Genomic DNA, 15,018 nt, shown 5'->3' with positions numbered 1-15,018 from the left:
GAAAAGCTCTAGGAAAGAACAAGTTTGAGGAGGGTGGCATGGGCAGGAAGTGTATTATAATGAATGTATAAACTTGAGATGCTCGTGAGACATCAAAGTGGAAACAATAAGCAAAATGTCTTTTTCAGAACAGAAAATGCTCAAATGGGGGTCAGACCTATCTCTGACTAATAGGTACTATAAAGCCCTACTACTTAATACAAAACCTAATTTAATCACAGGATTGCCCCAGAAAAATCCCTATTTTTAATACATTTGTGGTCTGAGAAAAGGTAAAACAGCCTATACAATCATGCCTAAGTTCATTTTGTTTCAGGGGCTCTTGTGATCCTCTTAAACTGATTAAGCCTAGAACAAAGAGCAATGCAGCTATCCTGAGTGGCTTTTTAGGATTCAAACTTTTGAAAGCTGTTTACCACATAATCCCACTCAACCCCACTAGAGCCATTTTAGGAAATGTTAAATGGGAAAACAAAAAGAGTAAGGGAAACGAACACCAACTGTTAGTGTTTTACTGTGTCTGGCACCTAAATATTATCATTTTGACTCTCACGACTATTCTGCAAGACAGGTATTATCATCTTAATTTTTACACATAAAAAAAGAACAAGATCAATAGAATTTAAAAGTTTTATCCAATGGTCACAGCAAAGCTTGGACAAGAGAATTATGTTAAGTGTTCAAATCTCAAAGTTCAGATTGCACAAAACTTACATTACAGTCCTAATATTGTAAAATAGATCGATGAACTACTTCCTAAAATTGAAATTCCCAAGGTAAATTGAAAGACTATGAATTATAAACTAGAAGAAAATGAATCAGAAAAATGTCAGTATCAACTGTCACCTGGGCTACACCTAAAGGCCTCTAACAACTATTTTTACTTTCACTTCTCCAGTCCAATTCCTCATAGCTACTAGAATTGTTCCTGGAACAGATGTGACCATGTCAATACTTTTCAATGATTCTCTAACGCCTGAAAAATGAAGTTTAAATTCTTCTGGGGCATTTAACATTGCTTACTATGTACTTTTATAGCCCCTTCCTGTACAAAATCCCACACAGGCCCCTGGTGTTCTAACCACTCTTACCTGTTTGCTGTCCCTCACAAGGACCACGCACTTTGATGGCTCATATGTGCTACTCCTCTCCACTCATAATGATCCTTTCTCCTTTTCATCCAACACAATTCTACTTCCTGAGATGTCTTTAATCCCTTCTCTTTGAAGGGTTCTTTAAATATAACAAGTCAAAAGTGTTCTATGCTTGCACAGCATTTTCTTATTTATATACGGCTCCTATTGCTTTTCATTCAGTCTTAGTTCTTAGTAGGTTTATTAGTTTTTACTTATTTAACTCAACCTGCAATCCCCTTCATGGCAAGGTTATAGCAAGTGTGTATATTTAATAACTTCCTCTCCAATAGGAAATAAAGGTTTTGACAATTTAAATATAAATGTAAAAATAAGTAAGTAAATGTAAAGAAAGTAAAAGTGAATCCTTGGCTTATTCAACTTATTTTGGGAATCAGAAGGCTGTAAGGAACAAAGTAAAACAAATAAGGGTGCTGAGATCAAGTTATGATTAGCAAATATGATGAACTGATAAGAGATAAAACCAGTTATGCAAGGATTACCCTCTGTGGTCAGAAGTCATGAGAGGCCACAAGAGGCCTCTTTAGCAGAACTATGGCTTGTCTGGGCAGAACTGGATATAAACTCTTGACTTTAAATTTAAAGTATGAAGGACCCTCCTGGTCTCTAAGCATTGGGAGCTAAATATATGGTATTCTAGTAAATCTGGAAAAATACAGTAATGTTTAATTTCAATTTGTAAGAACTGAAATAAGATGGTTTCTCTTCCTCAAATGATGAGCTCTGAGTAAGGACTAAGACTAAGAAATTTCTAGGAAATACCAAAGTACTTATTCTGCCCATGTAAGTATAATACTAGCATACAGCAAGCATCAAAACACAGATAAGCTCAGTATAATAGCTGAAGTTAGGTGCAGAACATAATTAAACAGGAAATGGCTAAAGATAGGGAAGGATGTAAGAAAACAGACTTATGTCCAAGGTAAAGGAAACAGGCCACAGAATTAGAGATAAAGAATAAAGAAAGATCCGGAAATCAACTTATTCTGGGAATTGGAAGGCTATAAGGAACAAGGTTAAAACAAACAAGGGTGCTGAGATCAAGTTATGATTAGCAATACGATGAACGCTCAAAAACATTTGAGAGTAAGTAGGTATTTCTGATCTCCTGCTGTAATTTTTGTAACTATCTGATAAATTACAAAAAGATCTGCCCAACACAAGGATCAATACAGGTACATTCAATATCCAACAAAAGTGTTAAGAGATCATTTCAATGCCAACAGCAGTTCCCAAGGGGATGCCTCATATAGTACCTTGATCAATGAAAGCGTAACACAAATGACCACCTTTCTACTCCAGTTCAACCTGGAATAGCAAAATGGCTATTCATGTTATTTCTATAAATTAAGAGTCAAATCATAGAAAGTGTGACTAATGAACTGGCATGATTTTAAAGTTTAAGGTGTAAAAGCGTAAGGATTAGACATCAAGAAATAATTACAATTAAGTTTAGTGAACATTCATCATCTCATATAGATACAAAATTAAAGAAATAGAAAAGGAATTTTTTTCCTTGTGAGAACTCAATCACTTGTGATGAGGTATACTTTATTTTATGTAAATTCTGAAAAAGAAAAGCAAGGCTGCCTTTCCCTTGATGTTCCTATAAAGAATTATGTGAAATTAAAACACATCAAGTTCTCTAAACAATCTATTTATCAACATAGTATCAATTTATGAGTTTAGTTTTTTAAAACTCCTGCTACAACTTATACAAGTTTTTATTAAAACTTATTATAAGGTGTCATTTCTCTGAAATAAATTTTCTACTTGCCCTCATCTGGTAAGGAAAAGCAATTAGCAAATGTATATACTGCAAACAAATTATGTATGTACGCATGTAATACATGCATGACAGGAAGAGTTAAAGACATAAATTTGAGCAGAACCACAGAGTAACATTTTAACTTTTGACACTAAATTTCCCCATCAGTCTTTCACAGCAACTTTCTAAAACACCAATCCAGTTTACTGCTCTTTGTTAAAAACTCTGGTTACTTCCCATCTCCCTTAGCAATGATCTTTTTTTTTTGGCAGCCTTGACTCAAGTGAAGGAGATGACCCATTTCCATGAATTCTCACAGGTCCCTGCTCTGCAGCAGTGGCTTTTAGGGATGTTGAGGGAAGCCTTGGCATTTCCCTCCTTCACGCCATTTGCTCTGTCATGGTCATTCCTGAAAGATCCTTTTATACCTTTCTATTTTTTAAATACTAGCAATGTTTCAAGCACCACTTTCTTTCACAGCTGCTGCTACTGCTAAGTCACTTCAGTCGTGTCCGACTCTGTGCGACCCCACAGACGGCAGCCCACCAGGCTCTCCCATCCCTGGGATTCTCCAGGCAAGAACACTGGAGTGGGTTGCCATTTCCTTCTCCAATGCATGAAAGTGAAAAATGAAAGTGAAGTCGCTCAGTCGTGTCCGACTCTTAGCGGGAGACCCCATGGACTGCAGCCAATCAGGCTCCTCCGTCCATGGGATTTTCCAGGCAAGAGTACTGCACATAGCAGCAACTCTAGTCAAATACTACCCCTTTTTCCTGACCAAAGTCATTATCTCTTGCCACTACCATATACCATGGCATATATTTTACACTTGCATATTTACGCCTTTCTTGAATTTTAGAAGTGTTGAGGCAGCTTACCAAAATAAAATAAAAAACAAAAAATTCAAATACTGTAGCTAATCCATTAACACAGAATAAAAAATACAATGTCAATTAAAGTGACTTGTGGGAAAGAACTTTGTTCTGAGGTTTCTAGCACAAAAAGCAAATAGTGAATTACAAAGGACACTTGATTCCAGTCAACTTGGCACTCTACTGTTTATTATCTGACATTCTCCATATCTGCCATATCTAATGATGTCTTTGCTAAATATATAACTTTTATCCATAATTCAAGGTGCCTGTTTTTGTTAAAAATGCTTTTGCCCTATACTTGTACATTCTCAGAATTTTTAGACTCAACATTAAAAGCTTATAAATGGCTAAAATTATGTCTTCTTGAGGTGCATTTAGGCACTAAGTGTTTTTCTTCCCATGACAGTCACAATAGCAAATAAGATAGCTAGCTTATGCAAAGATAAGTCGAAAGGAATATAACTTAAATCTGGTTGCTCAGATGGTAAAGAGTCTGCCCGCAATGCAGGAGACCCAGCCAGGTTCAATCCCTGGGGTCAGGAAGATCCCCTGGAGAAGGGAATGACTACCCACTCCAGTATTCTTGCCTGGAGAATTCCATAAATTAAGGAGCCTGGTGGGCTACAGCCCATGGGACCACAAAGAGTTGGACACAACTGAGCGACTAACACTTTCCTTTTTTCTTTCCTCACGTTACTATTTTAAATTGCTAACTTTTTAAAAATAAAAAGCCTGTATATTGCTTACATAACTTGAAAAGCTGACACTATTAAATCCTCTAAATCAAAAATTTTTACGTAAGCTGTCCAGTAAAGAAAGTCTTAAGAAGCCTGGCCCAATGTAAAACAGCTACTCAGATTAGACTGAAGATGGAGAGAAAGTGAAAGTGTTAGTTGCTCAGTCGTGTCTGATTCTTTGCGATCCCATGGACTGCGGCCCTCCAGACTCTTCTGTCCACGAAATTCTCCAGGCAAGAATACTAGAGTGGGTAGCCATTCCCTTCTCCAAAGGATTTTCCTGACCCAGGCATTGAACCTGGGTCCCCTGCAATGCAGGCAGATTCTTTACCATCTGAGTCATCAGGGATGGGGAAGGGAGAAACAACTAGAATCTGGCTTTGGCAAAGAAATATTAGACTCTTTCACTTAAAATCAGACATCACTAAGAAAAGAGACTGGAGTCAGTGAGATTCCCAAGAATAAATTCTAGCATGCTTTCAACTTAAGAAGGTGTTACTTTTATATAATTCAAATACTTTTAGGTTTCGAAAAAGATAAGAATAATACAGTTTATAACTTTATATTCATAATCTAGAGGTGGATGTAAGCCAGGTACAGTATTAACAGAAACTAATATAAGCAATAAATACCATTAAATTAAAAGGAGAGAGACTAAGTTTCCATTGTGTGATAGACACATGCTAGTCTAAAGAAAACTGAGTGCCTCACTTTGGCTAGTACAAATGGTTTCTATAAAAAGACCCTACAAAGAAATCATATGGAGTCTGACTGTGAAAGGTCTTAGCCCAGTTTTAAAGAAATTCACTAACATAGCCAAGGAGAAGCACTGAAGGTTTTTGAGCAGGTACAAATCAGGTGGTATTTTAAGAAACATTAATCTGAAAGTGATCCACATGGTTAGTACGGTTAGAGGAAAAAAAACAGGTATTAGGAAAGTAATAAGAGCAACCAAAAAATTTTAATAGGCATTTCTCAAAAAAAAGATATACAAATGGCTAGTAATAAGCACATGAAAAAAAATGCTCATCATTAACTGTCAAGAGAAATGAACTCAAACCCTTGAGATACTTTGTCACATCCATTACAATTCTCTAACCAAAAACATAAGCATTGCAAGGATGCTTACAAAACTGTAACCCTCATACATGACTGGTGGGAATACAAATTGCCCTGGATGCTTTGAAAATTAATTTGGAATTCCTCACAATGCTAAATGTGGATATTACATGACCCAGTTGCTCTACTCCCAGGAACACAAGAAAACTGAAAACATACAACTTCACACAGTTATACACAAATGTTCATAGCATTATTCATAATAGCCAAAAAGTGGAACCAACCCAAACACCCATCAATTGATAAATGGATCAAGTATTTCCACAAATGGAATAGTATTTGGCAATAAAAAGAAATTAAATACTAACGCATGCTACAACAGGGATGAATCTTGAAAACAATATAAGTGAGAAAAGTCAAGAGACAAAGGCCACACATTTTATGACTCTATTTGTATGAGACCAATGTAGGCAAACCTATAGACAGAAAAATAATTAAGCTAGGGCTGAAGGTGGCTGGGGAATATGGGGCAGGGGTTTCTTTCTGGAGTGGTGAAAATGTTCTAAAATTGACTGGTGATGGTTGCACAACTCTGAGAATGTATTAACAATCACTGACCTCTAAATGAGTAAACTGAATAGTATGTGAATTAGCTCTCAACAAAGCTAAAAAAATCCAAATCAAAACAAAAAACAACAGCAACTGCCCAAGCATGTTTAATAAACAAACCCAAATCCTATACCATACCCAATAACAACCTGAAATTAAAATGTTATCTTTACATATCTAAACATTATGTTCATTTATTCATTCAGCAAATACTAATTCAACACCTGATATGTAACAGCCACTAAAGGTTTTCTTCTCAGAAGATTTTTTATTGATGGTGAAAGTGAAGTGAAAGTCGCTCAGTCGTGTCCGACTCTTTGCGACTCCATGGACTATACAGCCCATGGAAATTCTCCAGGCCAGAATACTGGAGTGTGCGGGGTGGGCGGGGACGCCACAAAGAAAATGAGGGAAGTAATGCAGTAGATCTTTTTAAGACTTACCAGTAATCTGAAGTTGTGATTTCATGGTCAAACTACCCATTGAACCAAGCTGTGATCCACTGTCAGACATAACACCAACAGGAAGGCAAACCTGAACAGGGCAAAGGAAACACTGTAAACATCAAAAATTCCCACTTGAAAAATATGTAAATAATGCTAACCAGGCCATTTCCATGTCCCACTGAAGACCACAAAATAACCACTGGCCTTCACGCTGCTAAAATTCTAGTATCCATGCTGCACTAATCTATCAGCAAAATCTGAAATGGTTGAATTTCTTTCTTCCATGGTTTACTTTCTTCTTTTAGTTCCCAAGACACATTCTCGAGGTTCATGTCCTACCTTACTGATTATTCCTTCTTAGTCTTCTTTGATGATTCCTTCTGGTCTCTCTACCCTCTTAATACTGGAATGTCCTAGGGCTCAGTTATTGGTTCCTTCTTCTCTCATATCTTCATATTCATTTCCTCAAGGATATCATCCAGTGTTATGGCTTTAAATATTATCTATATACCAACAAGTCCCAACTTTATATTTCTATCCCAGATTTCACTCCTGAATTATAAACAGCAACTCCATTCAGGTATCCAAAAGACATTTTAAACTAAAGACCCAGAGGGATCGGGTGGAGAGGGAGGTGGGAGGGGGGACTGGGATGGGGAATACATGTAAATCCATGGCTAATTCATTTCAATGTATGACAAAAACTACTGTAATGATGTAAAGTAATTAGCCTCCAACTAATAAAAATAAATGGAAAAAAAAAATAAACTAACATCAAAAACGGAACCCCTAATGTCCTCTGTAAACTATCTCAGTCGAAGGCAATTTCATCCTTTCAGATGCTCAAGCTAAAAACTATGGAGTTATTCTTGACTCCTTTGTTCATATGTCCCTTCCCACCTGCTAACAAATCCTAATGTCTCTATCTGCAAAATACACCTAGAATCCAGCCATTTCTCACCACCTCTATCATCAATCTGTTCATAGCCACCTGACAGCTATCTTCTTCCTAAATTATGACCCTCTCCTAGATTAACCTAAAGTGACTAGATTAACCTAAAGTGACTGTACAGTCCATGGAATTCTCCAGGCCAGAATACTGGCGTGGATAGCCTTCCCCTTCTCCAGACGGTCTTCCCAACCCAGGGATCGAACCCAGGTCTCCCGCACTGCAGGCAGATTCTTTACCAGTTGGAGTCACAAGGGAAACCCAGAAGGCCTCCTTTTTTCCATCCTTGTCCAGCCTCAGTACCTACTCTTAACACAACCTGGATGATTTTAAGATGTTAAAAAGTTCTTCAAATCTTCCCATTTTACTCAAGAGTGAAAGACCCTGTATGATATGTGCTTCCACTGCTCCCTACCTCCTGATCTTATTTCCCCTCTACTTTCCGCCCCTACTCAGGCACCTACCTGTTATTTTTCAAACATGCCAGCACATTCTTGCCTTGAGACCTTTGTTCTACTTGTTTTCTTCACAATATTAACAGTATGTTCCACCTATCCTGATCATTTTTTTTTCTTCTACAGACAATGTGATTTTTTTGGCATACTAAGTAACTGACTTGGTTATTATGTTTATTGGTTTTGACTCTCTGGGCTAGAATATAAACTCCATGTGAGCAGGAATCATTTTTTTGGTTCACTGATAAAACCCAGAATCTCAAAACAGTGCCTGACACATTGCAAACACTTAAAACATCTGATCTGTGAAATGAACAAAGATGGCTCCTGAATTATACTAAAATGAACAGCCCTAACAGTCCATAGTCTCAGAAGAGTTAATCCTCATATGTGGTAAGGACATGATCTATGTAACAGAGATTTTATAACAAAATCAGGACACTTGGGCTTGATTCCTGGCTACAACACTTAGTGTATGATACTATTTGAGTTATGTAACCTCTCTAGGTCTCAGTTTCCTGTCAGAGATATGGGGATAACACCATCTCTACCTCACAAGGTTGTTGAAAGACTGAATGATTATGTATGTGGGGGGGAAATGCTATGAATGTTTATTAGTCATACTGTTAGAATTTAACTAAATGTGTTTTTAAAATAAAATGTTCTTAGGCTTTTGGGGACTTGATAAAATATCAGGAATATTTTGAGTGGGTCAAAGATTAAAGTAAAATTTACTTAAGCACTCGCTATCTGCCAGGTCCTATGTAAGAAATACATAAATACAATAAGGCAAACAAAGCAACCTGAAACTGTAAACATGTCTACAGTATTCATACAAAACTAAGCTTCCATTCCCTGGTGGTCCAGGGGTTAGGACCAATTGCAATGCAGGGGGCAAGAGTTCGATCCCTAGTCAGGGAACAGAATCCCATATGCTGAGGAGACAGGGAGGGAGGGACAGACAGATATAGGGAGGAAGGAAAAAGAGTATGTTCGAGGCTAAAATTCTGGCGGCCTTAACTCAAATGACTAGCTCATTCCTTTGGCTTGGTCTGTTTATTTTTTTCCTTCACTTTCTATGTCTACTTAAATTGCACCGTTTCGGATGTTTTATACAATTTACTAAAAGGGCCATTTTATTTTAAATACAGAAGGCATACATCATAAATAAAGCCATTAGTAGTCACCCAGAATATAAAGGCACTGAGGTGTACCATAAAAGTCAACAGAGCATTGCACAGGATATTCTTCTGATTCAAACTGCTTGTTACAGAAAGAGTCCTCAAAGACATCATTACCACATTATGTATAGTTATTACCATCTCCTCAATACCAAAAAGACTGTCACAGAATTATGACATCAAGATAAGGATATTAAGAGGCAGTGAGAAAAGTCCAACATCTGGATGTTGATTTATTTTATGCATGATAAAGTATTATTCTAGCTGCTGATCTACAGCAACAGTTTATTGCTGGGAAAATACCCTCTTAAATAGTATAGATTATTCTAAATTAACATTATAAAGTTGCAAAGAAAATAAATTCAAAATTATAATAAAATGTATTTAAAAAACACAATTTCATGTAAAGAAGACTAATGAAAGTACAGACTAAAAATATGTTTAGCAACAGTAGTTCTCTCCAGATAATTACAGAAAATCATTGTGATAGAACTGAGATGCTTTGCAAAAACATGCTGATAATTTTAATAATGTATGTTCTAGTTCACGTTAGTTCCATATAATCAAAATTATTTATTTTAAATCTCTAAGAATAAAAAAAACACACCACTTGTATAATGGTAAAGAAAAATTATAGAAACCTTAGTATTAACTGGCACCCAGTTAAATAATCACAAATTCATACCACAGAAAACTATGCAACAATTAGAACAACTTACTAGTAACTGAAATGGAAAGATTTCAAGAACATTTAAGTTACAGAATATATATAATGTAATATTTTTGCAAATAAAAAACAAAATGCATATCCCTATGAAAGTAAAAGGAAAGTGAAGTCGCTCAGTCGTGTCCAACTCTTTGTGACCCCGTGGACTGTAGCCTACCAGGCTCCTCCCTCTATGGGATTCTCCAGGCAAGAATACTGTAGTGGGTTGCCATTTCCTTCTCCAGGGGATCTTCCCAACTCAGGGATCGAACCCGAGTCTCCTGCATTGCAGGCAGACGCTTTAACCTCTGAGCAACCAGGGAAGCCTATCCTCCCTATAGGTAAATATAAACAAAGGCAGAAAAAGTATCCATCCCAAACTGGTAATAGTGGCTACCCTCCTGTGTACTAAAGAAGGAAGTCATGGGGAACTTGTGGTTTTATATGTATAATTTGAGTTTAAAAAGAAAATATATACCATACTTGTACAATTTGAAAGATACCTCAAGACTAAGTAGACAGAGAATCTACACTTCAAAAACCATCTTCTCCCCTGAGCTCCAGACTCCTAGATCTAACCTTTACAACTGTCTGCATTATTAAAATGACTAAGGTGAAATTCTGCCTGGCTCAATAGCAGCACCATTCACCCAGTTGCTCAAGCCAAAGCTATGAGCATTAAATCTTTCCCTCTAGTTGTAAAGATTTTATCTGCAAAATATACCCTACTATAATTCTTAAAGAGATGGGAATACCAAACCATCTAATCTGTCTCTTGAGAAACCTGTATGCAGGTCAGGAAGCAACAGTTAGAACTGGACAAGGAACAACAAACTGGTTCCAAATAGGAAAAGGAGTACATCAAGGCTGTATATTGTCATCCTGCTTACTTAACTTATATGCAGAGTACATCATAAGAAACACTAGGCTGGAAGAAGCACAAGCTAGAATCAAGATTGCCAGGAGAAATATCAATAACTTCAGATATACAGACGATACGACCCTTATGGCAGAATGTGAGAAGGAACTAAAAAGCCTCTTGATCAAAGTGAAAGAGGAGAGTGAAAGTGTTGGCTTAAAGCTCAACATTCAGAAAACTAAGATCATGGCATCTGGTCCCATCACTTCATCAGAAATAGATGGGGAGACAGTGTAAACAGTGTCAGGCTTTATTTTTGGGGGCTCCAAAATCACTGCAGATGGTGACTGCAGCCATGAAATTAAAAGACGCTTACTCCTTGGAAAGTTATGACCAACCTAGATAGCATATTTAAAAGCAGAGACACAAAAAAATAATAGATAAATATATAAATAAAAGCAGAGACACTACTTTGCCAACAAAGATCCATCTAGTTGAGGCTATGGTTTTTTCAGTAGTCATGTATGGATGTGAGAGTTGGATGGTGAAGAAAGCTGAGCGCCGAAGAATTGATGCTTTTGAACTGTAGTGTTGGAGAAGACTTGAGAGTCCCTTGGACTGCAAGGAGATACAACTAGTCCATCATAAAGGAGATCAATCCTGGGTGTTCACTGGAAGGACTGATGTTGAAGCTGACGATACTTTGGCCACCTGATGCAAAGAAGTGACTCATTGGAAAAGACCCTAATGCTGGGAAGGACTGGGGGCAGGAGAAGGGGACAACAGAGGATGAGATGGCTGGATGGCATCACCGACTCGATGGACAGGGGTTTGGGTAGATTCCGGGAGTTGGTGATGGACAGGGAGGCCTGGCGTACTGCGATTCATGGGGTCGCAGAGTCGGACACGACTGAACTGACAGACCCTAAAATATATGCTTACTTTTCTTTTAACTACATTAGCCCAAGCCACACCCAGCCCTTCCCTGTCAACAAACTGTTACAAGTAACTAAATAAGGCTCCCTGCCTCTGCATTTGCTCCTTCTCCCTCTCAGCCATTTCCCATCAAAGTTAGGGTACTCTTTTAAATATCAGAATTAGATCTTGCTCTAGTCTGCTTAAATATCCAATAATTGCCTATCTCACCTAAAATAGAATCCAAATTCCTCACTCTGGCTTAAAGAAACTCCACTTCATTCCGTACATGACCTACTTTCTTGAGTTCTCCTCATAACATTCTCCTCCTTAGCCACTGTAAATCTGGATTCTATTTCTCAAACACACTAAAGTCATTCTGGACTTATAGGCTTACACTAGCTGTTCCCTCTGCTAAGAATGTTTTTCCCACTTATCTTTAAATAGCTAACATCTTGCATTCAGCCCTCAAGTTAATACTCAGGTCTTCCCTGACTAACCAATATAATGTAGCCATACTATTACTTTCTTTTTAATTTTATTAATTTCTACAAAGGTAGGCAACCTTGTCTGCTTTGCTAATCAGTACCTGAAATACTCTACAGTTTTAATCAACTAATGTCCACAATTTATATTAAGGGTCACTCTTTATGAACCTTATATGGTCCTAAGGATGTTGACAAATGCATAACTGCCATGTATTCAATACTATAGTATCACAGAGAATAACCTTACAACTCTAAAAATCCTGTGCTTCCCCTATTTATTCTTCTTCCCTCAATAAGAACCTCTGGCAACCACTTATCTTTTTACTGTCTCTACAGTTTTGCTTCTCCCAGAATGTTAGATAGTGGACTCACACAACTTAAGAGCCTCAGCCTGGCTTCTTGGTACTACGATTAAAGTTTCCTCCGTATCTTTTCAGAGCTTGACAGTTTTTTAAAATTTGCTGAATAAACATTTCACATGTGTTTCTTCCACTGTGTATCCATGCGCCTGTTGAAGGATGTTAGATGCTTCCAGCTTCTGGCAATTATGAATACTATCATGCAGGTTCTTTGTGGATGTAAGTCTTCTACTCAATTGGGTAAAGAGGACTACAATTACAGGATGATAAGGGTAAACCTATGTTTTAGCTCTGTAAGCAACTGCCAAATCATCTTCCAAAGTGGCTGTACCATTTTGCATTCCTATTAGAACTGAAGGAAAATTTCTACTGCTCCATATCCTCACAAGCATTTGATATTGTCAGAATTTAGTATTTTTGGAATTTAGCCAATCTAATAGGTGTACAATGATGTTTCACCAGTGGCTTAGTTTTTAATTCCCATGTGACATGATGTTGAGCATCTTTTCATATGTTTGATTATTTACCATCTATGTACACTGTTTCGTGAGGTATCTGTTCAGATATTTTACTCATTATTTGTTTTCTTACTGTTGTATTTTAAGAGTTATTTGTGTATTTTAAATATAAGACCTTTACGTGTTTTGCAAACACTTTCTCACAGCCTATGGCTTCTCTCGGAGAAGGCGATGGCACCCACTCCAGTACTCTTGCCTGGAAATCCCATGGACGGAGGAGCCTGGTAGGCTGCAGTCTATGGGGTCGCACAGAGTTGGACACGACTGAAGTGACTTAGCAGTAGCAGCAGTATAGCTTCTCTTTCCATTTTCTTAACAGTGTAAAGGTGCTGGTCGCTAATACCCACATGTCTTAAGTTGAGGGCAGTGGGTGGGTTCCCCACACCAACAAGAAATTCTCCAATGCCAACTGGGTGTCCTAAAGTTTAATAAAAATCAAACAGGAAAGAAATATGACAGATTTATACATTAAAAAATTTTTTCACCAAAAAATCTATTAGAAATAAAATACACTAAAGTTGCAGGGTACAAAAAAAAAAATCAACATATATAAAAGTCTACTCTATACACCAACAACAAATCATCAGAAAGCAATTAAGAAAAACAATCCCATGTACAATTGCAACAAAAAGAATATCTAGGAATAAATTTAACCAGGTAGGTGAAAGATCATCTTTCACTGAAAACTAAAGACATTGTTGAAAGAAACTGAACACAACACAAAGAAATGTAAAGGTATTTGGGCTCATAGATGAGAAGAATTTAACATTTTTAAATGTCCATATCACCTAAAGCAATCTACAGAGTCAATGCAATCCCTGTAAAAATCCCAATGACATTTTTCACAGAAACAGAAGAACAAAAAAATACTAAAATTTGTATGGAACCACAAAAAGTCCCAAATAGCCAAAGCAATCCTGAGGGGAATAGGGGGAAACAAAGCTGAAGTATCATTCACTCTGATTTCAAATTATATTACAAAGTCACAGTAAATCAAAAAAGCATGGTATCGTCAAAGTGACACACAAATCCATGGAACAGAATTGAGAGCTCAGAAATAAACACACACATATACAGACAATTAATACACAAGAGAAAAGAACATACAATGGAGAATAGTCTCTTCAATAAATGATGTTGGAAAAACTGGTCATGCAAAAGAATGAAACTAGACCACCAGCTTACACCATACACAAAGTCAACTCAAAATGGATTAAGGACTTGAATGTAATACCTGAAATCATAAAATCTTAGCTGTCAACATCACTAATTATTAGGGAAATGCAAATCAAAACCACAAATGAGATACCACCTCACATCATTAGAATAAGTATTATCAAAAAGGCAAGAAATAACAAGTATTAGAGAGGATGTTGAGAAAAGGGAATCCTTGCACAGTTTGTGGGAGTGCAAATTACTGTAACCACTATTGAAAACAGTATGGAGAATTCTCAAAAATTAAGAATATGATCCAGCTATTCCACTTCTAGGTATTTATCCAAAAAATCCAAAAACATCTATTTTGAAAAGATATATGCATATCGATGTTCAATCCAGCACTACATACAAGAGTCAAGATATGTAAACAACCTAAGTTGCCATCCGTGAATGACTGGATAAAAAAGATGTAGTATATATTTAAAACAAGGGAATACTACTCAGCTTAAAAAAAAATTTTTTTTTTTTTTTTAAAGAGAGGAAATTTTGCCATTTGCAACCACATGGATAGACCTAGAGGGTATTATGCTAGTGAAGTAAGACAGAAAAAGGCAAATACTGTATGATTTCTTTCATATGTGTGTAGGGGGTGGGATGGTGAGTAGACAAACCAAACAAAAATAAAGACACAGAACAGAATAGTGGTTAGCAGAAATTAAGTGCGGGAAGGGCAAAATGCATAAAGGAAGTCAAGTGCATGGTGATGAATGGAAACTAAACTC

General features: G+C 36.9%; 1 protein-coding gene across 7 annotated transcripts in view; it reads right to left on the bottom strand.

Annotated features, from left to right (window-relative positions):
- ITCH (itchy E3 ubiquitin protein ligase) overlaps positions 1-15,018 on the bottom strand; it is a 97,169-nt gene that overhangs the window by 60,212 nt on the left and 21,939 nt on the right. For 6 of the 7 annotated variants that reach the window (XM_070472552.1, XM_020889143.2, XM_020889141.2 and 3 more), the window contains one exon: positions 6,646-6,736. In XM_070472552.1, the coding sequence (XP_070328653.1) occupies positions 6,646-6,715 (70 nt within the window). In that variant the 5' untranslated portion in view covers positions 6,716-6,736. Of the gene's footprint in view, positions 1-6,645; positions 6,737-13,425; positions 13,491-15,018 lie in introns of those variants that run through there. The other variant, XM_070472553.1, reaches the window with a different exon arrangement.

The sequence above is a fragment of the Odocoileus virginianus genome, chromosome 9, assembly GCF_023699985.2.
Source record: "Odocoileus virginianus isolate 20LAN1187 ecotype Illinois chromosome 9, Ovbor_1.2, whole genome shotgun sequence".
NCBI classification, from domain to species: Eukaryota; Metazoa; Chordata; class Mammalia; order Artiodactyla; family Cervidae; genus Odocoileus; species Odocoileus virginianus.
Note: the sequence above shows the minus strand (reverse complement) of the source record. Positions and strands in the feature narration are given on the sequence as shown.